Genomic DNA, 22,812 nt, shown 5'->3' with positions numbered 1-22,812 from the left:
TAGCTTCGTTTGTGAGGAAGCTGTAGTATTCCCAATCGGCCTTTCTGAAGTTCCATCGCTTGACAGGCTTGCTTGGAATCGGTGTGGCAAGCAAGGGGGTCGTGATTAGCGAGGGTCGGTGTTGAGACCTTGGGAACTTCTCTAGCACACGTCTGTCCGGCTGGCGATCATCGGGGTCATCACTTGCGAAAGCCAGGTCTGGGTTCGTGCCAGTGTTCCAACGACCGGAGTGGAAGCTCGGTGCGCCCTTAGGATTGTATAAGAGGGCGAGGTTGTTGTTGGTTGCCCAAGCGGCCAGACTTTCTCCGTCGTTGTTGATGGAGTTGTAGCCCCAGTCAGTGTGGTGGCAGTTAAAATCGCCAGCGTAGAGGCTGGGGTGGGGGAACACTGGGATGGCTGTTGATGTTATCCGCGAAGGTGGGGACTTGTAGACATTGACGATGTTGTAGCCTGCTACATCTACACAAAGCCACTCGATCTCCGATTGAGCTTGGGATTGGTCAACCAAGGACCAGCTCAGCCGGTCATGGACAAACGTGGCGAGGCCGTGTTTCCTGCTGCAGGTTGCGCCTGCGAGTGTGAAGTTGGTTATTACCAACTTATCCACAGATGTACAGTGAGTCTCCTGGAGGAGGATGATGAGGGCTTGATGCTTGGTGGCGAGGTGCTCGATGATGTTGAGCTTGCTGGCCGTGATGCCCTCGGTGTTCAGCTGCAGTACGGTGGGTCGTCGGTACTTTTCGACAGTGCGAGCACTGCCGTGCCCTGAAAAGGGCATTTCCCTACCCACCCTGCGCTGAACAGTCTCATTAGCTCTTGTTTGACAAGCTTCGTTTCGCATACGTGTTTTGTATAATTTCGTATGTTACTGACGGGGGGACCACGTGAAGGTGCTTGTCTTTCTCCATTGGTTTGATGCTTTTGCTTTACAGGTAGAGACAGTTTCTTTTTCGGAGTTGAAACTATCTTACAACATTCTGATGCTGCCATCTGCAACTATAGAAATTATAAAAGCTAAAGGCGAAACTCAATCTACTAAAGAAATTATATTTTCAGCTTGGAATAGTTGGTCGCACGGGGGCAGGAAAAAGCTCCATAATCGCTTCTATTTTCCGCATGTCAAACTGTGTGACCGGAAGCATTACCATAGACGGGATTGATACGTCACAGCTGGACTTGCACGACCTGAGAAGTTCCCTGGCTATCATTCCACAGGTGGGAAAATAGTGTTGAGTTGCGAAACTGGAGAGAATCATAAAATCAAGCAACTGAATAATTCGAAATAGCAAAGTGTGAAAGCATTTAAAATAGTGACGATTTACTCAAATTATATATGAAAACCATAGACAGACAATCGATAACAACTTAATAACATTGAATTGCATAATTCAAAATTAATACAAAAATGAAACAGATACATAATTTCAAACGTTTTCGGCAAAACTTTCTGCCCTCTTCAGGAAAATATCTTAATTCATCTAAACAAAACAAAATTATTCGTGAAATGTTAATAATAAATGACTGAAATTCAATAAAACTGCACTGACCTGCGTACAAGCAACAACTGACGAACAAACACAAAAGGTGGTAGCAATCTGTCATAATTATGCGGGAGTGTGGTCATGAGACAAGATAGTGAGCGGACAACATAACATAAAATAAACGTAAGCTAATACAAATTCAACAACATATTCTGTATTCTGTATTCAAACAACATACAAATTCTGTATTAATTTTGAATTATGCAATTGAATTATTGAATTATGAGTAATTTTGAATTATGCAATTCAATGTTATTAAGTTGTTATCGATTGTCTGTCTATGGTTTTTAAAAAGTACCTCTCTACCAAAGCTATATATGAAAACGTATTCCAGGACCCTGTATTGTTTGGAGGAACCATGCGTAAAAACTTAGATGCTTTCTCCTCCTACACTGATGATCAGCTGTGGTCCGCTCTGGAGCAGGTGGGTTCTCATATTTCATCAGGGCATTGCAAATTTAGCTGCTGTAATTCTACTGTTCGTTGGTTCACCCTTCAACTGAATGACTTTTCTATACGAGATAAAAAGTTAACTTTGCCAATGAAAAATCGTAAGATGAAGTGAGTTTGGTTTAATTGCATTGCATAGTTGAGCACTGCATAGTTGAGGAGTGTGTGTGCAATTAGGGGAATGCATATGCAGTTTGAAAGTGAATGTATGGTTGACAAGTTCATGCGTAGTTGCAGAGTGCGTGTGTATTTGAGGAGTGTATGTGTGATTGCGTGCCCATACACATGAGGAAAGTTACTTATGAATATCTCTCCGTCCTTTCTGTTGGACCCATGTTCTCACGGCATGAAAACTTACCTTAAAACGCACATTAAATAATTTTTAAAATATTTGGTTGTTACAACATTGACAGATGTTAATGTAACGTAATGATGATGGTGTAAATACTTCATTATCTCCGCTAATCATGTAAAGTTGTAAAGTGTTGTGCTTGAAACTCATCCAATTCGTATTAACCGATTCGATCTCAAATCAATCCATCGATTTCAATTCAGTATCGATCATCGACCAGTGAATCAGTTTATATTTTGTTGAAATCATACTATCAAATTTCACCCTATAATGTCGGCGTGCTTGCAGAGACGTGCTTTGAGACGTGCTTTGAGCTAACGACGCAGTTCCAGTAACCGATATTGACACCGGTTTGAAGTTACAATTTCGACACATTGTCAACAAGTCGCAGTAGTGTAAAATTGATAAACGCCACGTAACATATGAAATAACAACATTATTAATTTTGTTCTTGTATCACACCTTTTACTTTTCTGAGTGCAAGTGTCATTGTGGCGGCGCAGGTTTGAGATGAGACAACTAGAGTGCAGTTTCAGTTTTATTCCAAATCCTTTCCAGGTTCAATTGAAGCCATTGGTTGAAAACCTGCCTTTGAAACTAGAAAGTAAACTGGAGGAATCCGGTTCCAACCTGAGCGTCGGTCAGCGTCAGCTGGTTTGTCTCGCTAGAGCGATTTTAAGGAACAACAAGATTCTAATTATCGACGAGGCGACAGCGAATGTGGACTTGAGGTGAAGAACATTTTGATCTTGTGTTTCGTCTTTAAGAATAATCACCACCATTAATGTGATTATCGAGTGAATTTTTTCTCATTCGGGATGACTGTGCACAAGTGTGCAGGACACCAACTTCACTCTTTTTATGCTACACTTTAGGATTTAATAACAAGATACGATCAAGTCGTATGTGTGAAGCATAGGATGAAGCAAGGTGGTTGCCATGTGCTTTGTAGCATGTCTTGCGACTGTGAAGCTGAGTGGTGTCTATGTCTGTGGATCTGCATCTGAAGTGTAGCTTTTTCCATGCAGTTTACTATAAATTAGCAATCTGTGGTGAAATAAATTACAAGTTTTCAGGTCGATGTTCATTCTACTAAAACGCAGCTAGGTTGCAAGCTAACTGAAACTGAAGTGAACTCCAGAATAAAAATAGAACCCAAACGAAAATTAAGGCAATATGGCGTCTAAACAATCAGCCATCAAAAAATACCAATTGTATCCCCAAGTAAAAACATCACGTCATCATCACCCAATTGTTTTGTGCAGGACAGACCAGCTGATCCAGGAAACCATCCGATTGAAGTTCTTCTCGTGCACAGTGATCACCGTGGCCCACCGACTTAACACAATCATCACATCGGACAGGATACTTGTATGGGAGAGGACTTGTTGCTAAGTGGTCTTATTTTACTGTGGTTAACATGAGCTCCCAGTTGATTGAGTGCAAACTTGTGTAATAACTGAATTTCTCCGCACATGCTCCTCCTTCGTAACTGTCCTGTGACATCAGCCCTACAGGTAACCATAGCAACTGTGCATGGTAGCCGCATCTGTTTGTGATGTCAATCTTTTTCGTCTTTTTGTTTAACTTGGTATATTTTTGCCGACACTCTTCAACATACGAAACAGTAGTTTTTAACTCGTTGCGAGCAACAGAATCCTCCATAGCAAACGAGTTAGGTTGAACTCTTTGATGCGCCCGAGTCGTGGCGATTCATAAAAAAATTAGGTATGAACGTTGGTGCTTTGCAGAACCTAAGTAGGTTTGATGAGTGGTAAACTAATTCTATTAACCCCCCAGGTGTTGGACAATGGCAAGATATTGGAATGCGATCACCCTCATGTTCTTCTGCAAAATCCTGTTGGGGTATTCACCGGCATGGTGGGAGCCACCGGGGACCAAGAAGGGGAGTTGAGGAAAGCTGCCCAGAAAGTAAGTGGTTTTTCTCGATGCATTCTTAGATTCAAACAGAGTAAAATTATTTGATCACTTTTTCGTCTGAACTCTAGGTGGCACTCTAGAGCCACGCTGGCTCGACACTATAAAATCATGACCTTGCCATTTTTTTTATTTGCAAGTATAACACAGAAAAATTTACAAACTGTTTGTGATTGTGGTGCTAGTTTCTCTTCTTCTGATGTTTCGATTTGGCCTACTTTGTTTTGTAATTTGTTCAAATTGAAAACTATACATTTTGTGTGTAAGTGCAGTGTTGTAGTGATTAGACTTTTATCAGTGAGAACCGTTGTACGCCTACTTAATTACATTAACCTGAAAACCTAAGGCGAGATTCACACCGAACATACAAAACTGTCTCCAGCATACAAAAACGTCGCACGAAAAATGGCGCATGTTTGTTTCTTTTTACCATTCACACCAGAATTGTATACTGGTGTGAATGGTGAAAGGAAACAAACATGCGCCATTTTTCGTACGACGTTTTTGTATGCTGAGGACAGTTTTGTATGTTCGGTGCGAATCTCGCCTAACAGTTGGCTGTAGAATTATTTCCAGTTATGCTGACTTGCAGTAGTGCAGTTTGCAGTCTAATGATTATATTAGCCTTATATTACAAGAGTATTAAGTTACAACAGATCACGTATATCTGCAGACATATTCGAAACGCTTCGGTGAAAGCAACGTCTTATGTGAAGCAGCGTCATGTTATGGCACAAACAATACTTCAAAATGAGAAAAATGTCGTCTGCAATGAACGAGAATGGATTTCTCAGGGGCAGCGGAGTTGTTTTGCCATGTGGCTGCTACCGTGATCATTTTTTCTTATTCTAGATTTTCGTCTTATTTGCATCATAGCTATTCTTTTAATGATTACGTTGCAATCATTGATCTCGCGAATGTAGGCAATAGGTACTCATCATGCTATAGTGTACTAGATGTGTCTGCAATATTCCGTCGAAGTTTCGCAATCTGAATTACTCTGTTTTGTCATTCCGAATCGTATTCAAGGGAACTTGTTTACTTTCTGTTGATGCCACAATCATTTTTGTTATTTTGCATAAAGGAAGAACCGCCATGTTTTGTTGCCGCTTCACAAAGTCTAATGACTGAGACATGTCATAACAATGTACGGGCCACTTAACCTCAAGACAAGTTTTATCACAGTACATACTTTCTATTAGTTTTAAAAAGATGTTTGAAAGTCATTAGAGGAGCAGCTGACACACAGTAATCTAGCGAAACATGTGATTTAGCTTGTGGTTGGTTGCGTGCACCGGTTAGATTTTGCATTTTGCCCTTTTATGATTAGGCCAGCCTGAGCTTACTTTCAACTAACAAATGTGATAGGGGTTGTTGTATTGATGCTGTGTTGCTTGAAGACAATTTAACGTGTTGGTGATGTGCGCAGTGGTGAAAACAGCGCATAAATGACGTCACGTGCTGTTTGAACAGCTCTAATACGTACATTAATTTCCAGGAAAAAATCTGATTGATTTTTATTGTTGAGTGCAGGCTTATGCCTAATGTTAGATTCAGCGTGTGAGGTCAAAATGCTAATCTTTGTCTCTATTTTCAACCATGGCAAAGTTTATCTCTCATCACCACACAGTCTTTTGCTCTTTGTCGCCATCAAGCGGACATCTCTTCGCGATTCTCTTACTCCAACCCAGTGTTTCCCTATTTTATCTCAGGGTTCACCTGCAGAGTGCAGACCTCTGAGATTGTAGTGGTGCACCGGGCGGAGCGAGCGTAAATATTTTTTGATTATACCGATATTTCTCTTGATTGGCTTGCAAGATTTTTATTACATAGGCCGTATAGTTGCATTATCTTTAAAGTAGGCCTACTGCGTGCTCAATGAGATAAGCCAAAAAAAGTATAAAAAATATACAAAGTAAAGCCTTTATAACTTGTTGTAATAATTTCAAATTATAAAAACACATATCACACTTTTTCACATTTGCACCAACTTAGGAAATAGCAAGCCTTTAGGTTGGCTAAACCTAATTTGGGCAGAAAACCATTTTACTTACCTTGGCATTATTGTCTTGGTCAGACCAGCATCACCGACAACAATTTATTAGCACTCTAAATTTTGACCCTTGTCTACAGAAAATTTCAACTTTAATAAACGTGTGGTCTTTGCGAGAATTAACATTACTGGGGAAAAAAATCATTAAAAGTTTGTAGACGTCCACGCAGATGTACAAACTTAACGCTTTTCCTACTTTGATGCCTAAAAAAATTGTTGTCTAACCTCAACCTATGACTCTTTGTTGCGACGTACATGAAGGAGGCATAGGAATGCCGGACAAACAACTTTACATCTACGCGTTTAAACCTCGATAGATAAGCAAACTGCTTCATGAAGATTATTCTGCTCCTTGGAAGATTGTTGAACAAGCTTTGGTGTCAAACCATTCTCATGTGTACAATTGTGTAGCAAGCAACATATTTGCTTCAACCAAAAAAAAAAATCAAAAGTTTTATTTCCTTCCAGTCAACTTTAGCGTGCATGAGGTCTCTACAAATATTAGGCTGCCACTAACACATCACACACCGAAACTTTGCATCAGCCCGTGTGGGTAAACAAATCGATAAAGCTCAATGGGAAATAAAAGAATTAGCCGAGGCACAAATTCTCTTTTTGGCCAATTGCTAGACTATAACGAACAATACCTTTCTTATGATCAAATATTCTCAGCTTACGACTTGATACCCAACCATGAAACATTTGTTAGATTTATCAAGTCATCTCATCATTACCTTCCTCTTAGGATAGAGACAACGGCAATTTAAATCGACCAAACCACATTTCCACACTCACAGTCAACATAAACACAAAATGTGAATCCACAAAAAACTGCATATCAATTTTTCCTTGACAAAGTCAAATTAATTCCTACAAAGCTACAAAACAGGTGGCAGCAAATTTCAGGAATGAATTGGAATCCGACGCTGTGGTGTAACGTTTACAATCTGTACATTATAGTATGCTAGCAAGCAAATTACGAGCATTTCAAATAAAGTTGAACTTCAGAGCGATGTTAACCAATGATGCGTTGTGTGCGTTTGGTCTAAAAGAGAGTAACCCCTGTACATTTTGCAAAATTGCTACGGAGAATGTTTTTCATTTGTTTTGTGGCTGTCATGTTGTACAAAATTATTGGGAAGATGTTTTTTCTTGGATTTCAACAAAGATGAGATATTCTTTGATAGCAAATGACCAGTTAATTCTGTTTGGAACAGCGAATTGTAATTTGTCAAATTGTTTACTTTTATGCGCACGCTATGTGGTATATCGATGCAAGTGCGTCCAATTTAACCCGACAATTCCTCAGTTCTTTCAAATGCTGAAAGAAACTAAGCAATCACAGCGGGTGAGTGCCCTAAAGTCTGTAAACTCAAAAAAACCAAAAAAAAACAACAGCTGAATGGAACTACATGACGTAGATTGATAGTGGACTCGAACTTGCCTAGCTTACATCTTGCTGATATGCTGATAAGTACAATGTCTGTATTGTTTTCTTTCTATGTGTTATCTGTGTTGTTATTGTTGTGTCATAAAATAAGCAAAAATATGCGACGCGCTATTATTCTATATGCACGACTTTCTTAATTTACGAATAATATATTTTCCGCAATCAAAATGCATGGTACACTCATTTTATTGATACAGTCAGACCAGTTTAGATGGTGGACTCAGCCGGACAACAGTCAGACTAATTTAGATGATGGAATCAGCCTGACATTGATGGAAAATTTATCAAAAACCATCGATGATCAGATGATTACTGATTATTATTTATATAGCAAGTGGCCTGAGTTTTGATTTCACCTAGAGTAACCCCATTGCATCGCTGCGCAAATTTCAAAAGTGCAGTCTTGTTTTTAATTATTAACTGACAAGTCAATGTGCAATAATTCATTTAATTTTGCCTACCTAAAGCAAAGGTTTGTCAAGATTCAGAGATTTCGTTACTAATTAGCTTGTTTGTTTGCATTGGAATCAACTTGGTAAGATATGCCAAGCCTCGAAAGGTTTAAAACGTAATGGCTTGCATGAAGATATATTCTAGGGTAAATAGTAGCTTGCATGTCTGTAGCTGAACTACCTTATTAGCTGAGAGTTTTATCAGGGATATCTAAAGAAGGGGATGCGAAGGCTTTTATTACGTCTGACAATAGAAGGGCTTTTGTTTATCGTAAATAATCTGTGTTTATCGTAAAATGACAATTGGCACCGATAGTAGTTTAATAAATCTTGTTATGATAACTTGCATTGCGCTAATTAGCATCAGGCCTGGATAATCACAGCATGCTCATGGTTACTTGTTAATTCAACTACCCATATACTTTGCTTTACATCTAGCCTACCGCATCAGGCTTTGTTTAAAAAACAGCTTACTGGTAACTTTTCAACTGTCTTTGTAAACAGGTAGCCTATTCTTTAAATATGCTCTACGTAACATTTGCTAACTGTCTTCTGTAGCTCATTGAAGCAGCTGCACTACAAAACTTTCTATGATTTTAAAAAGAAACACATGTTTAAAGCACTACAAACTACCGCCCTGATAGTGTCATGAGTATCCCCTTCTCTAGATATCCCTGAGTTTTATAAAAGGATTGAGTTAATTTCGAGTTGTTTTATTTCAAATGAAATTTCAACCTTTCTACTTGGTGTGATGCTGCTCCCTCTGACAGAAGAAATGTCATCAATTTCTACACAACGTAGGCCGTGGTAGGCCTACTCCGTTTCTACTGCACTTGCGGTAAATGTGGCGAATTTTGTTCCAGAAGCAAAAATTACCAGTGTATTAGCCTACGTAAGATTTTCAGCAGAAATTAAGCTTACTGTATCAATTTCAAAACAAATCTTTCTTGAAGAGTTGATTGGTGGTACAGAAGTTGAAAATTGCGAGTAGAATGTTGTTCATGGTAGCTCGAAGCTTCAGGTTTTCGTCTTGACTCTCATCAGGAGCTAACGTCAGAATCAAATAAGTCTAAAAGTGATGAAATATTTATAAAAGAAAAACGAAATGTAATTTGAGGCTTTTATGCTGACGACAGCTTCTGAAGAGAGTCAGACAAAAACCTGCAGCTCCGTGCTACTATGGCCCACATTCTGCTCGTAATTTTCAAATATTTCTGTAACTCTATGTTTTCAGCTCAGGTTGCTTCCATTTCTGACTATTGCAGCGAAAACGTCAGCCTACAAACCAACACAGCGGTGTTTTTTTTTAAAAGTTATCAAAAAGGGTCTCCAGTAACAATGATCGACTTTGATGTCATCCTGGAATATATTGGTGGGTTTGGCCGCTACCAAATTATGCTGGTGATCATGGTATGTTACTACAGCATACCATCCGGCATTAATTCCTTGGCTCCAGTTTTCATGAATTACAAACCGGACTACAGGTGAGCTCTCTCATTTTTTGGCACTTCTTTTAGGCGGAATAGACAAAGTAAACATTTTAAATAGCAGAGTGATAGGTCTAGAGCAGTGGTTCCCAACCTGGGGTCCGCGGACCCCTTTAGGGTCCGTGAGAAAGCATTTGGGGTTCCTGATTATGTTGATCAATTTTGGAAAAAAAAACGAAAAAGCGATCTTTTTACTTTCATTTCTCTCTTTAAATGCAATTGTGTCAAGCTCAAGCCCGCGAGAATAAACTGCAACAACAGCCCTCTCATTAAATTTGCTTACTTTGAAAAAGTTTCGGCATGGCAATTTGGGTCACCTTAATATTTAAATACTGCTGACATTTCTTGAACAATTCATTCATTTTCTTATTTGAGCAACTGTTTAACCCAGTGGTTCTCAACCGGGGTGCCGCGGCACCCTGGGGTGCCAATTGCAATGCTCAAGGGTGCCGCGAGATATTGAGATATTGCAATACTGCGGCTCATTCTTTATTTTAACTTTAACCCGTTAAGAGCGAAATTTATTTATTTCTAACCGGGTTTCAGTGCGTATTAAGTTTGGCGTCTCCCAGTTATTCCCTGCTCCTTTCTGGAGAGTCGCTTAGTGGGGAAATCGCTGGCGGTAGGTTGATAATCCGCGGTAAGCCTTTGTTTTCTCAACCAGGAAAAACAGTGTGAAAGAGATTTTAACTCGTTGTTGTTCTTTCCATAAAAACGTTTAAAACGCATCATTATTGCAAGGTTTCATGATTTTATTTTGCGAAGATACCGAGAAATCCATTTTTACTGGACTCTCATATTGTTTTGAATCTTAAAGAAGAAGAAGAAGAATTAATTGACATTCGTAACAATGGAAATTTTAAGCTTATGCACAAGCAGATGCCTCTCGACGAGTTCTGGATAAAAATTCAAAATGAATATATAACCTTGCGTTTGGAAGAAAGCTATTGTGCTTTTGCTGCAGTTTTCCACGTCATACCTATGTGAAAGTGGATTTTCTGTATTAACGAACATAAAAACTAAAAAACGAGAACGACTGCTTATAGTCGAGGAAGAAATGCGAGTGGCTTTATCGAATGTGCCTCCAAATATTAAGGGCCTTTGTGCAAGAAGTCATGCCCAAATTTCACACTAACTTTTGAATAAATACCTTTATTTACCCGCGCTATAGGCTACTGTACAACTCATTCTGTTATTTCATACAGTTATTTGAAATGCAGAAACCTCATAAAATTGATCCAGTTTTACCAGGGTGCCGCAAACTATTTATCTCTTTGATAGGGTGCCGCAAGGTCAAAAAGGTTGAGAACCACTGGTTTAACCTGATATTTGCCGCAGGAGTCATAGCGGCAATGCAATATGACACAGTACCGGTACAGTAGTTGAGTGGCATAATTATTACAATAGTCAATAGTATGTTAATAATTGAGTTTCAGGCAAAATTTAGGTAGGGGTCCGCAGAATTAATAATTTGTCTAAAGGGGTCCGTGACAACAAAAAGGTTGGGAACCACTGGTCTAGAGGAAATCTTTTTCCTAGGAATGAGAAAGCCTCTTCTAAGCATAAACCCGGCATCCCTGATTTCCTTTAAACCGCTGACGCAACCAGGTCACGAAGAATGACAGAATGGACTTATGATGTTTAGGACACATTTCAGAAAGACCTTTGACGTTTTAACCTCACCATTACATGTTGTTGCTCTGTGTTTGTTCAGTGTTTATGACAATGACTAACTATTGCATTGTTTGCATTAGATGCAATGTCTCACCTTTCGACGACAAAAATGTTTTTCCAAATCTAACGGAAGAAGAAATACTAAACCTGACCACTCCGTATGACTCTCAAAAAGAAGAATACAACACATGTTACAGGTAACCTTCGTGTTTTCTTTAGCAGGCTGGCTATAGGCTATCACGCAACTTGCTTTTCTCTTGGTTGGTTTGGGTTTATTGCAACTACTTTTCACGGTTAAAGAAGATATTTTTAGCTGCTTGGGAAATGGAATAACATGTTTATTTGTCCTCATGTTTCTGAAGATTTTTGCTGAATTCCTGATTTTAAGCTAGCCTACTGCACGTTTTTAGTTTTGCATCACATTTGCATAATTTGATCAAGTCATTACTGGGAAGTACTAGGCCTAACACTGCTTTATGAAAGAAAGAACACGTACGGCATTCGTTTTAAAGTCTTTGGTAAGAGTGACCCAACTTGGAATTAAATCATCACGATTTACCAGAACCAAAGTCAAAAACACTGTTTCACCACTGCCATGATATGCATGATCTAAATACAGTTTGAAAAGGAAAATTGCACGCAGGTGTCGTGAGTGTCGTTTACCGAACATTGCAATTTGCAGGTACGGATACAACTTAAGCTTATGTGACGACGGCAGCTTACAATGCGTGAATACATCGGCTGATGCGATTAAGTGCGATATGGGTTTTTATTATGACACGTCCCTGTTCCCAAGAACTGTCATAACAGAGGTAAAGAACAAGAATCAAAAGCGAGGCTGGCTGCCTAATGCCAGTGTGTAAATAAGGTGTTGTCACTTCTAAATTATTTCAGAATTTTTAAAAGTAAATTCACTTTGAGTGATCACTGAAAACATACTTTTTTGTAACAGCAATTGTGCGCTTTTCCATATCCTGGTTCGGCGATTGGGTTTCTGCTGACGAGTTCAATACGTTTCATAACTTTGGAATTGAAATGTAAAAATTAATCACAACAAAAATACTGTACGACACAGAAGTATTATCATCTGGTTTATCAGCTATCTGACTGAATGATGAGAATTTTTGAGTGACTTTTGAAAGGACGTTAGTTCCTCATCTAGCCGAGCACGTGGCTGTTTCTTTGACAATGCGCTGTAAGGTATTGTTGAAGGCGGCAACCGAAAGTTGTCAAAGATGTGAGATATTTGTAAAGGCGGATGAGTTATCGTTTGGGAGAGCTTCATTTTCTTCTGTCCGAAGTTTCAACCCATTTGCATTTTGAAAAGCTACATCCGACGCAGCTCAGCATCAGCCAAGAGCAGTTAGCTACATTTGCATTTTGCGTTACTAATACGTGCTGTTGTTTTAAGTTTGATCTCGTCTGCGACCAAAGCATTCTTGACCCAATCGCAACATCAATCTACATGGTTGGAATCTTACTTGGGTCCGTTCTTTTTGGCGCTTTATCGGATAAGTAAGTCAATATTAATACCTTCAAGACGCATGCCTTTCTCACCAAAATTAACAAAGTTTCCCCATTCGAAGTGTTGTTATCTATGAATTATTCCATCCACTAGGTGCCGCTGAATAGAACGCGTCACATGCGCTGCTCAAGCGCACACCTCGAGAGCCGAATCAGCGCTTTTGATCTTACAGTTTCTTTGTGCACAATCATAGTCAGGTGCTTTAGCCAACTAAGCTATTGGAGCTAATGAGGTTAATAGTGATGGTGTAGTGACTCAGTATGACAGTTCGTATATGCTTTATTTTGTTTTTGGCAAAGGAGTCCATTTGTAACGTAATATAGCTTACTGCAAGTTTTTTAAGCAACGGTAGCTAACAAAATTTATTTTCCAGCTACCAAAATTTAAAACTGAGTAAATCCTTGGCTTTGTTTTCATCTGCTGAATGTCGTTCAGAAATACCAAAGCAACACTTCACAGTTTATAGACTAACCGTTATTGTCGGCTGCATTGCCGAGTGGTGAGAGCCCTGGAACGACTTTTGAAAGGGCGCCGGTTCGACACCACTCAAGAGCATGCGGCTGTGTCTTTGGTAAGACAAAGGCATGCCTGAAGTTGGTCACGAAGATTGGTTTTCTTGCCTTCCCGTCCACTTAATTTAAATCTTCAACCATCGGGCGTAAGCCTGGATACGACAAACAAAACAAACCGTTACTGCGTAGTGTAGTCAAAAAGAAAATAATTTGATGATTTTTCCTTCAAGGTTTGGAAGAAGGCTGATCATGATAGGTTGCTGCATTCTCAGCTTCTGTGCCCTTATTGGATGCTCATTTGTTCATAACTTCTGGTTATTTGTCACTTGTCGCTTTATGGTCGCTTTCTTCGGCTTTGGATGCTTTTTAACCAGTTTTGTTTATCGTGAGTACCAAAGACTTTTGTATAAAGATTGAAGTTACTTTTAGGACAAAAATTGTTGCTGCCGTAATGAAATATATTTTTCAGTTTGAGGTTGTACAGATAGTTTTATAACTTTCGTAATTTTTTTCCTATGAATTTAACCTGGATAGCTTTTTATCTGGAAACTTGGCGTTTCATTGTTTCAAACCCTCGACGAGAGGAAGGAACTTCATGATAATGAACATTTTATTCATCGGCAGGCTATTTTTATGTATTGTGTGCTGTACTAGAACAATCATTCTGTTACACACATGTGGTAAACAATTGCAAATGATCATAAAATTAACAAGGGAGAAAGAGTGCGGGTTTTAAAATTTAAATTTCTATTTTGTTAATTCAGTGGTCATGTGTAATAGTTTACTCAGACAAGACATGTACCCAAAAGATATCACCGACTTGTTTGTGAAAGTTAATACAAAGCACAGACGTCATGCTACGTCAGCCATTTGTTTTATTTCAAACATCCTAAATGTTTCTATTGTTATTGTTATCTTTCTTGCATTTTTTAACGACCATTTCAACTGTGTGAACGTCTTCTGAGTCTTCAGCATGAAAACAGATTTAAATTTAATTTCAAAGTTGTTTCCTCCATTTACACTCTTCGTACCTGTGTTGTTATTATGCTTCATCGTGATGGTGATCACGTGACCGTAGGCTATCTGACGTGATTCTTGATTTATTTAATTAAAAAAAATAATTTTATTTGTAACTTTTTCAGTCATGGAAATCACCACCAACAAGTGGAGAACACCTATAGGTGTTAGTTTTCAAATATTTTTTGCGATTGGTTACATGATATTGTCTGGGGTTGCGTATCAATGGAGGGACTGGCACGAGATGAATGTAAGAATTTACTTTGTTCATGAGCAAACAGTCAACTTTGTTAACGCAGTTACACTACTTATACACGTGGCTCAACGTTTAGTTTCACGTTAGGCCTCGTTTCCCGGAAACGTTAGCTGCTTTTCTTGCTTTTTTTGACTTGTTTTGTTTATCGGTTGATTTATCTTTCAGCTGGTCACTGGGATTATTGGGCTACCTTACGCTGTTTTCCTGCTTTTCATTCCTGAATCTCCGAGGTGGTTGTTCTCAAATGGAAAGGAAGAGGAAGGAAAGAAGGTGACGTTTTATTTGCTTTGCAGTTAAATCAAAATTACTTTTAAAGTTTCAAGTTATTTTTACATTCAGAATCTAAGCATAAATACCTAACCACATAGGCATAACAGAACCATTGCGACACTTCCACAGTCTCACTTCGTTGCACTGTTCAAAATTAGAGAAGTACGAGGAAGCGAATTGTACCTGATAAGATGCACTTTTACAAACAAAAACTTTATTGATGTACCGTGGTATAATCCATGGTATTAATCATAGATAATTCAAAAATAAACATACATCTTTCAACTAACACCAAATAACGTTTCCCCAAAAAAGGAAAAAATATACAGTATTTTTTGTTCCAGACTTGTTATTGACGAAAAATAAAGTAACATGAATAATATGCTATGATATACAATGGGTGGTGTTTGTTATTGTTTTCTTTGATAACAAATTTGAAGCAAGCCTAACAAATCCCCAGTCAAAGTATGAGGTATTTTGAATGTAACATATCGGAGGAAAACATATGCTGTTGTTGTTGATCAGATAACCAAAAGATTTGCAAAATTCAATAGAGTGCAACTGGATGAAGACAAAATTTGGAAAGAAGCTGAACAGAATGCAAATGCTACAGAGGTTTGTTATGATTATTGTGAGGCACATATTGTCTCTCGTGATCATTTGTTTCGAGATTACTTTAATTATAAGGTATTGAGATAAACAGGATAAGTCCGAAGCTGTAGCGCACCCAGCATGGGGCTAAGGGGGCTCAAGCCCCCCCAAAACCTGCCACCAAAAATAAAATTTTTGTATGTTCCCCATTTATACATTTTGCTCACAGGTTAGATATGAATAAGACACAAAAATATAACAGGGCTGAGCATTATAACAATATATTTTACATATTTACAATTACAAATAGTTTTAACAGTCGAACGTTTTCGGCTTATCTTAAGCCCTCATCAGGAACCTGAAAATATTCGTAAAAATGCAATGAGTTTCAACTTCTTGAAGGTAAAATTACATTAGGAAAAGGAAACTACATAAATAACTACAAAAAAATTTGCACCACTGAGTACGTGATACATCAAGAGGTGTCAACATGTATCACAACGTGATATTCCATGTATCACAACGTGAGTTTCATTCCCCCCTTTTAGCACGCGCGTGACAACACGATATTCATAATGATGCTTTCAGTCTCTTTATTTCTCTAAAACAAAGTTTGCCTAATTTTAAATAAAACTGCATTAAAAGAGCGAGTTTTGCCAATACCAAACATTTAAATATCTCAGCCAGAAATTAGCAACAAGAAAGCATAGAGACTAAGCTTTATTTCCGAAAACATGATCTTATTATTTTGCTATGCCACCGGACAGCACCATTTTATAGGAATATTCATACCCACATTTTTGTTGAAAATGCTCTCAGAATGCACCAATTCAAAGTAATTTTTCAAAAATTTTTGAGGGAGGCCCCCTAGACCCTCCACCGCTGGGTGTCGTTTTAGACGTCTGGCTTGCCCGTCGGCCGTCAAAACCCCTTTTCAAAATTTCTGGCTAGGCCACTGGCATTGGCCTATTGTCTCTGTGAATGTTATCGCAAATCACTTGGCCGACATTTCTGAATTAGCCCTCCCTAATGTTTTTTCTGGGTGCGCTACTGGTCCGAAGAATGAAACATAGGACTCATGTTGGAATAAAGTCTAGCCTATGCGTTTTATGAACAATTTGTTACTCATTATGGTTTGGTAACCTCAATTATGTCTTTACTCACGAAATCTTTACAACATCACAACATTAATTCTTACACGTAAGATACTTTACATAGTGCTTTGAAGTAGTCTACATTGTAAGATTTGGTTCTAATCATTTTTGCAGAAAAACGAAGAACAATCATTTTCTATCTCCGCTTTATTCAGGACAACCGGGATACGAAAAGTCACATTAAAAGTCATGCTATGCTGGTGAGAGTAAACTTATAGTCTCAAATTTTGTGTAGGCCTATCGTAAAGAAACATCCAAACCGCAGCGACTACAATTATTTCATTAAATAAATCGACCATTGTCAGTAAAAAGTCAGTGTTGTATTGATGCTCAATGGTGTAAAAAATGCAATGAAATGTAAAAACTTCTTAGCTTCCTTCTGAAAAAAAAAAAAAATCGATTGATGAAATCTACAGCTTTTGTTTTATATTTTATATCAGCAAATGGAGACTTACCAAAAATCCAGAAAAGTTTTATGGTACCCCAGCATTTGTTTTAAATCGGTTCTCTTGTTCTCGAGAGCATAATATCAACTAAAAATGTGATCCACAAATTAGCAGCGCAGCCTACTTCATCAATATCTTAAAAATGTTGTTTTGAAAAATTCAAAACAACTGTATTGTATTTAGGTTGATCAACTCGTTGGTTTATTACGGAATTTCTCTCAATGCCGGAGCATTAGCTGGGGACATATTTGTCAACAATACTCTTAGTAAGTTATTTGTTCTTGTTTGCGCATTAAAAGAAAACAGAAAGTTACTAAATTTCTACAAACATTATCCAGCAAAAAATATGTAAACGTGCATTGGCTCAATACGACATTGAGTTTGCTTTTCCAACGTGTAGGTCAGTGATTCTTCCCCTTTGCTAACCTGCCGAACCCTTACGCTAATCTGCAAGCTTTCGTTGAACCCTAAATTTTTGCTGAGTCACAAAAACAAAAATCTATCACATTTAATATTAATACATTAGGCCTATACTGCATCAATGAGACCTCTGTTGTTCTTTTTCTGAGACCAATTGTGAGATTCGAGGCTTTGTCTCAGAAACAGCAATTCTCATGTCATTTTCGCATGCAACTTCGTTTTTTTGCTTTAACATCCACCAGAGTGGAAAACGCATGCTCGTATAAATAAGTAGTTACGAATGACATGAGAACTTCAACGGCGACTTTTGTAACAAGAGGATAATTTTCCATTTGTTTGCACTTTCGTTTTTTGGCAGGCATGTTTGGCTAAAGTTAAACAACTGATGAAAATATTATTATATTATTATTAATTTATTGTACATAATAAAACAACATGTATGAAATGCGCATGAAATGACCACTGTTGGAAGTGTGCTGTCTTCGTGCTTACTTTTATCATTCGTTGTTATTAATATGTTACATTCAAAAAGGTGAGGCAACCATGACCCTTTCTTTTTTCTAGCATAAATATCTGTGTCTTACAGTGAAGAAATAAAATGTAAGCCTATCGGTCCGGTACTGACTGATGGCTGGTTACTGATCACTACCCCCAGTCAATACAAAACCTTGAGCAAACCTGCCTACGCTTACAAAAAAAGTACAAATACAGTAAAGTAAGCGAGCTAAAAAAATCCTTTCGATATCCTTACAAAAATAATTTCCTTAAAAATTGAAAGTAGAACTAAATTCCCTTAAAAGTGAGAGCCCTGCTTCTGCAGTTCCATACAAAAAGCAAGCATGAGGAAATTCATGCTTTGAGAAAATTAAGTTCTTCTTACCGATTTTTTTTTACAATGTGACGTAGTAATATATATTTTTGCATTCTGTGTTACATGCAGATGACATCATTAGCCTACATCACGCGTCAAACACACAGATGTTTGTTTACCATCATGTAAGCCGCAATTAAGTTTCGGCTGGACAATATTTTCCAAAAATCAGGCCAAAAATATTCGCTGATATACTATTCAGTAGGCCGTGTGTTAATGTTTTAGAGGACGTTCGCGTCGAACCCTGAAACAGCTTCGTCGAACCCCAGGGGTTTGATCGAACCCTGGTTAAGAACCACTGGTGTAGGCTATCCTGAGCGTGTCAACGAAACTGAGTGTGTGCTTCACAGCTAACAAATGTTGCCTCTACATCGCTTTAACATCTAGCGACGTTGAAACTTTGAATAAGCGGCGCAACGTTTCTTGATTAAACTCGGGGAAACACTGCTTAAAGTTCATTATGACCACGCATCAACATTTTTCAGACGGTGTGATGGAAATTGTCTCTTACATCATCGTCATCCTTCTTATGGACAGACTTGGAAGGCGGATCATGGAAATTGCTATGCTTTCCGTGGCGTGCATTGGATTGATTTGCAGCACAATTGTCAATGAGTTCTCTAATAACTACAGTACGTACGTTGCGGCTAATTGTATGAGGTGTTTTAGTAACTCGTATTGAGCGTAGTCTTCTCAATTAGAATATTTTGTCACAGTTTTCTATTATTTGGGCATTGTAAACAACAATTTTCCTGCATTGAGATTCTAAAGCGGTTGCACTGAGCTACGCATATTAGTTGGTAGCCCGTTTGCAATGGAGGCTGCTGAGAAAAATTAATCTCTATCAAGTTAAATGTAACAACGATTGAATGTATTGACCTTCGATTAGGACCTGTCAACCGCGTTTCATTTTGTTTGTCCAAAGCAAGACATAACGACAATGACAAGTACGCTTAAAAATAATTTTAATCTTCTTCCAGTTGTAGCTTAAGTAGTTTTACCCGGTTATTATTGTACAGCTTTGGAACAGGTGAGTGTGGCATTTGCTTTTATTGCGAAGATTGGGATATCTGGATCTTATGCAGTCATATACAACTTCACATCTGAACTCTATCCTACCGTTGTGAGGTGCGCTAAAACATTTGTTCGTAATGAAAAGCAGTGACTAGTAATTATTTGTTGACGTTGTCGTCATGTGTGTACATTTTTTTAAGAAAAGCTTTTCATTGGCTTATATGAAAAACATTAACTACTTGGTTTGCTTCTATTTGTGTAGGAGCAACGGGGTTGGCATGTCTTCTATGGCTTCCAGGGTGGGAAGCATCTTGGCGCCTCTCGTAATCGCCTTGCAAAACTATATAACCTGGCTTCCAAACGTCATTTTCGGCGTCGCGGCGGCCATTGCTACTTTGATTGTTTACACTTTGCCGGAAACTTCTGGAAGAAACATGATGGAGTCCATCGAAGAAGCAGAGACGTTTTACAGAGGAGAGAATATCAAAACAATTTTAACCGACGAATTAGACGCAACATCAAACCATAAAGTGGATATGGGGTAAGAAAATGTCTGTTAAAATCATTCAATCAAGATTATTTCTGTACAAATCGCATTTGTTGCAGAGCTGTTGCTGATCGAATTGTTTGTTTGCATCTTCCAGCTCCTTCAACCAAAACGAGGGATACGATAACAATGCCATGGATACCAAAGTGACCACTCATCGACTTTAAACGCCATCAGCTTTATGAAGATAAAGATACTGTAATACTGTACTAAAGATAATTTTATTGTAGCTTTTTCCTTTACAAAAGTCGTCTGAGTATGCTTTTGGCAGAGTTTTTTCAATTTATCGTCAGTTCAATATAGTTCTTCGTATCACTGACCAGCCAGACACTAAGCAGCAAGAAATTTCCATTAATGATGGTCATCATTCACCAATCAATCATTTTATTTTTCGTCATTAACGCGTCCGGGACGAAAAAGATACTAACTACAAAAATCGATAAAGACCTACCAGCACGTTAATGAACGGGAAAAGGTGGCAAAACAAGGGTTTAAAACGTGCCTGAATGGAAAATCATGTAGTAGGGTGTATGTCAGTAGTTAGCACGGCCACAAAACCAGACAGCAGTGTTGAGCAGAGTATGGTTTTTGAGAGTTTGACTACATGAAAACCAGTGTTGTACGCTAGGGTGGATCGTTTTTCAACTTTTTTTCTTAATCGCTTATTAATAGTGCGGAAAAGTTGTGCACTGACATTGTAAGCACAACACAAAAAAAATTCAAAAATTTTAATATCTTGGGGTGCCCCAAAGAAGTTGAAATATTAGAAAAAGTGGAAAATTTCCAAAAATTTTATTTTTTGCTTTAATTTTTAATCGCGTATTAATAGTGCGGAAAAGTTGTGCACTGACATTGTAAGCACAACGCAAAAATAAATTTCCAAAAAAAAGTAATATCTTGGGGTGCCCCAACAAAGTTTAAAATTCAAAAAAGAATTGCAAATTTTTAAAAATTCCATTTTTACACATTTGTAACTGCACTGCCTCCCGCGAATCATTGTAAATTACGCAGAAAATCAATATTTACTAGTAGAATTATGGTACAAGTACATGTAAGATACGCAATCCTTTTAAGAACATAATCTAAAATCTTGTTTTGTATTGAGACGGGGCATGTCTTTGCTGGACTGCGTAGCCGACTTCTGATGAATCCAACGCGGTTAGCGCCACCACATACTGCAACAGAGGCCTCCGTGACAACCTTGACACCTCGCTCGAATGCTTGTGTGTGGCAGGGGTAATTGAGAGAATGTTGGCTTGTATTGATGTTTTCGCACGACCACAGTTCTCTGTTGTTTCATAATTATTGGAGGTTCGGTTTTGTTGTTATCGGTTTGCCAGCATATCATATCAACATAACTGACAGTGTTAAAATTGAATTTTGGCAGTTTGAAGCGCCGGATTTCAGCGTAAACAGGAGTTTGTCGTGCAAGCAGTAGGCTATACGGCGTATTCTCAGCTCACGCACATGTGATTCTTTGCCAAACAGCATTTTTCGCTGTGGCCAAAAATCCATTTCTTTGACTAGCAGGGTCGACAATGGCCTTTAGTTTATCCGACAGGTAGCAAGATTTGCTGATGGTTTGCCATAGATGAAAAGCACCGCTGATACAGAGTAGATTGCACTTTATTTCGAACCACATAAACCAATCAATCAATCAATCACTGGTTTATTTTTTTTCTCAAATTATCACGACAAATACATTGGTACATTACATAGAAGTGAGAGAGGAAGGAAGCGAAAGACCTTATGAGGTCACCAAGTCAGCTTCCACCCCGGCGGCAGTACCGTATTTTACAAAAAAATACTACCAATGAAAATTATACTGAAAACACTTAGAGAAAATAATGAAACGTTGAATAAGGTTACAATCGTAATGTGGGGGTTAGTAAATGCAAGCCAAAACATGAGAAGATTGTATATGAACATAACATAAAAAAACAAAACAAAAACAGAGAAATCAAACAAAACACAAATTAGATCCCAAAAGTTGTCAGACATGTCAGATCAATTTCACTGAAAAATACACAACAGAGTTGCATTTAGCAAGAGTAACAACCGACCAAGTGCGTTTGATATTGCTTTTTGAATGAAAAGGGAGACAAACATTTAATTTCTGAAGGAACCTTACCCCATGCTTGGGGTCCCAAGTACTGTAGCATTTTTTGCCCTGAGTTATTATTAGTTCTGGGTAAGAAATATTGGGATTTTATCCTGTGGCGAGTATTATGTTGATGGATATTATTTAAATCATTAAAATAAGCACTAAAGCAATCAGGTAGAAGTCCATTTTTATATTTGTGCATGAAATTGGCATACTCAATTTCAATTAAGTCATTAAGCTTGGGAACATCAAATTTAACATATAATAAATTTACAGAGGCATGTCTAGGATAAAATAAACATGCTCTAAGAGCTTTATTTTGAATATTTTCTATGGGATGTAAAATAGATTTATCAGCCCTACCCCAATTTATTAATGAATATTGTAAATGAGATTGAAAAAGAGCAAAATAAACACGCAATGTACTAAGTGGTACAAAATGTTTGAGCTTATATAAAATTCCACAAGTTTTATTTAGCTTTGTGCGAAGACAAGTTAAATGTGATTTCCATGATAGCTTGTTGTCAAGGGTAACACCAAGATATTTAATTGAATCTACTTGTTGAATAGGATTTCCATTAATACTTAATTGAAAGGATTTGGCTTTGAAAGGATTTTTACATATTATCATGTATGCAGTTTTTGAATAGTTAATTGACAGCTTATTTTGTCTCATCCAAATATCGAC

The 22,812-nt window shown here is 38.0% G+C and overlaps 2 protein-coding genes across 2 annotated transcripts in view; both read left to right on the top strand.

Moving 5' to 3' along the window:
• LOC145764314 (ATP-binding cassette sub-family C member 4-like) overlaps positions 1 to 7,952 on the top strand; it is a 32,354-nt gene extending 24,402 nt beyond the window's left edge. Inside the window, exons 23-28 of the mRNA XM_082575933.1 lie at positions 1,057 to 1,215; positions 1,876 to 1,965; positions 2,902 to 3,074; positions 3,609 to 3,714; positions 4,144 to 4,275; positions 4,955 to 7,952. Of these exons, the coding sequence (XP_082432059.1) occupies positions 1,057 to 1,215; positions 1,876 to 1,965; positions 2,902 to 3,074; positions 3,609 to 3,714; positions 4,144 to 4,275; positions 4,955 to 5,035 (741 nt within the window). The 3' untranslated portion in view covers positions 5,036 to 7,952. The remainder of the gene's footprint in view (positions 1 to 1,056; positions 1,216 to 1,875; positions 1,966 to 2,901; positions 3,075 to 3,608; positions 3,715 to 4,143; positions 4,276 to 4,954) is intronic.
• Positions 7,953 to 9,574: 1,622 nt separating this feature from the next.
• On the top strand, positions 9,575 to 20,283 carry LOC145764797 (organic cation transporter protein-like). Its single transcript, XM_082576473.1, has 14 exons — positions 9,575 to 9,720; positions 11,478 to 11,594; positions 12,080 to 12,209; positions 12,809 to 12,912; positions 13,665 to 13,819; positions 14,577 to 14,701; positions 14,873 to 14,977; positions 15,503 to 15,592; positions 16,837 to 16,922; positions 17,352 to 17,434; positions 18,945 to 19,091; positions 19,479 to 19,587; positions 19,736 to 20,014; positions 20,118 to 20,283. The coding sequence occupies exons 1-14, from the start codon at positions 9,575 to 9,577 to the stop codon at positions 20,185 to 20,187; spliced, it is 1,746 nt and encodes a 581-aa protein (XP_082432599.1). The 3' UTR covers positions 20,188 to 20,283.
• Positions 20,284 to 22,812: the final 2,529 nt, after the last annotated feature.

Source organism: Aplidium turbinatum, chromosome 2 (genome assembly GCF_918807975.1).
Source record: "Aplidium turbinatum chromosome 2, kaAplTurb1.1, whole genome shotgun sequence".
In the NCBI taxonomy this organism is placed as follows: Eukaryota; Metazoa; Chordata; class Ascidiacea; order Aplousobranchia; family Polyclinidae; genus Aplidium; species Aplidium turbinatum.
This window is presented reverse-complemented; position numbering and strand designations above follow the sequence as displayed.

Excerpts from the sequence above, each read along its gene's own strand:
- LOC145764797 (XM_082576473.1), top strand. The coding sequence starts at position 9,575 with ATGATCGACTTTGATGTCATCCTGGAATATATTGGTGGGTTTGGCCGC. Across the intron at positions 17,435-18,944 it reads ATTTGTCAACAATACTCTTA|ACGGTGTGATGGAAATTGTC; the intron begins GTAAGTTATTTG and ends AACATTTTTCAG. Across the intron at positions 20,015-20,117 it reads AACCATAAAGTGGATATGGG|CTCCTTCAACCAAAACGAGG; the intron begins GTAAGAAAATGT and ends TGCATCTTCCAG.